The 1,583-nt window shown below is 32.0% G+C and overlaps 1 protein-coding gene across 1 annotated transcript in view; it reads right to left on the reverse strand.

Annotated features, from left to right (window-relative positions):
• Positions 952–1,583, reverse strand: part of LOC104724074 (transcription factor MYB108-like) — a 3,273-nt gene continuing 2,641 nt past the window's right edge. Inside the window, exon 4 of the mRNA XM_010442523.1 lies at positions 952–1,411. Within this exon, the coding sequence (XP_010440825.1) occupies positions 1,209–1,411 (203 nt within the window). The 3' untranslated portion in view covers positions 952–1,208. The remainder of the gene's footprint in view (positions 1,412–1,583) is intronic.

Genomic DNA, 1,583 nt, shown 5'->3' on the forward strand with positions numbered 1-1,583 from the left:
GCCCGTCGGCGATCCTTAGTCTTATGTCGGTTTAACTTAAGTCCTTGTAATCTTTATATATATGTTTTAACCTCAAGTTTGATCATTAATAAGAACAAGAGATTTCCCTAAACTCTCTAGTTTACAACAGGGGTCTAATTAAATATTAAGGATTTGCACGCGTTAATGGTGAAAAAATCATCACTAAGCATGTACAGTATATTTTAATAACTAAAATTCCATGATTATTAGTAGTACATTCTCTTCCAAGAACAATCTCACTAATGATGGCCATCTTAAAAGCTCATACATTAACCATTAAGACGACTCTAAGTGGAGATACAATTATAATTAAAAATTAAAAATGATAGTTTTTTTGGATTGTCTACTTTTAAACCCAAAGCCTTTCACACACTTGGGTTCCCTTTTTCCCATATACAGGTCCCATAGACATGTTTCCTAAAAGCATCATGAATCGGATTATCCTTTTTTTTTTTTCGTTTTATCATGCCAAAGTCATTTACATATGTACGTTAATGTGTATTGTTTGTCGGCTTGTATGACATATATATTGGGTTAATTAAGTGTATGAAACATGGACGTGGAACCAATTACACATGGTTGCTTTGACAATATCATAAAATATAAAAAGTAGTGTGTTTATATGCTTCCAAGTAGAAAATTTATATTTTAGTGTCAAATGTCATCTTTCGAATAAAATTATACTCTTTCCATTTTAAAATATAAGATCTTTTGAGTGAAAGCACGCAGAATAAGATATAAGCACTTTAAAAAAATTCAACCAATTATAAACAAGACTACATAAAATAAATAATAAAAAAATCTAAAAGTTACCTAGAAATTGAAAACATCCTATATTATGAAACAAAGAAAAACCTCTAAAACATTTTATATTATGAAATGGAGGGAGTATATCATTCCGAAAACTACAAAAATATAATAAAATATTTGGTTATTAATTGGACTCTGAATTGTTTTGGAAATTATCAGCACAAAAAATAGTATCACAATTCCAAAATATCAATCGAACTTACTACAAAAAGAAAAAGAAAAAAAAAAAAACCTTCAAATATATTATAACAAATTCCTTTCACACCCTAATTTAGAAGCTTTTTTTTTTTTTTTTGCCAGCTCCCTAATTAGAAGCTTTGTTTTTCTCCTTTTACTTTTGTTGTTTTTATGACTTTTTAGTAGCTTCTTCTGTCTTTTCAGAAGCTTCCATTGCCGAGGACACCTTGTTGTTGTTGTTGTAAGAGCCAGAGGTCTTCATCATATCCAATGTTCCAGAAACTGTCCCAGTAATTAGGTATCATCCCATTCGTAAAATCTCCTAATAAACCACTTTTATTATCCAAATAATTCTGTGATGACATTTGTGGATGACACTCCGTCAAATCTGATGAAGGGGATACTGCCACGTTGGAATGATCCGATTCCGACGTGAAGATGTGACCATTAGGGTTACTCATCAAACCGGAATGCTCCATGTTGGTACTGTTGTTGTTGATCACGAAGTGATCTGAAGAGGTGGTGACGCAAGATGACGTGGAAACAGACCTCGTGGAGGTGGCTTGGATCCGTTC

The sequence above is a fragment of the Camelina sativa genome, chromosome 2, assembly GCF_000633955.1.
Source record: "Camelina sativa cultivar DH55 chromosome 2, Cs, whole genome shotgun sequence".
NCBI classification, from domain to species: Eukaryota; Viridiplantae; Streptophyta; class Magnoliopsida; order Brassicales; family Brassicaceae; genus Camelina; species Camelina sativa.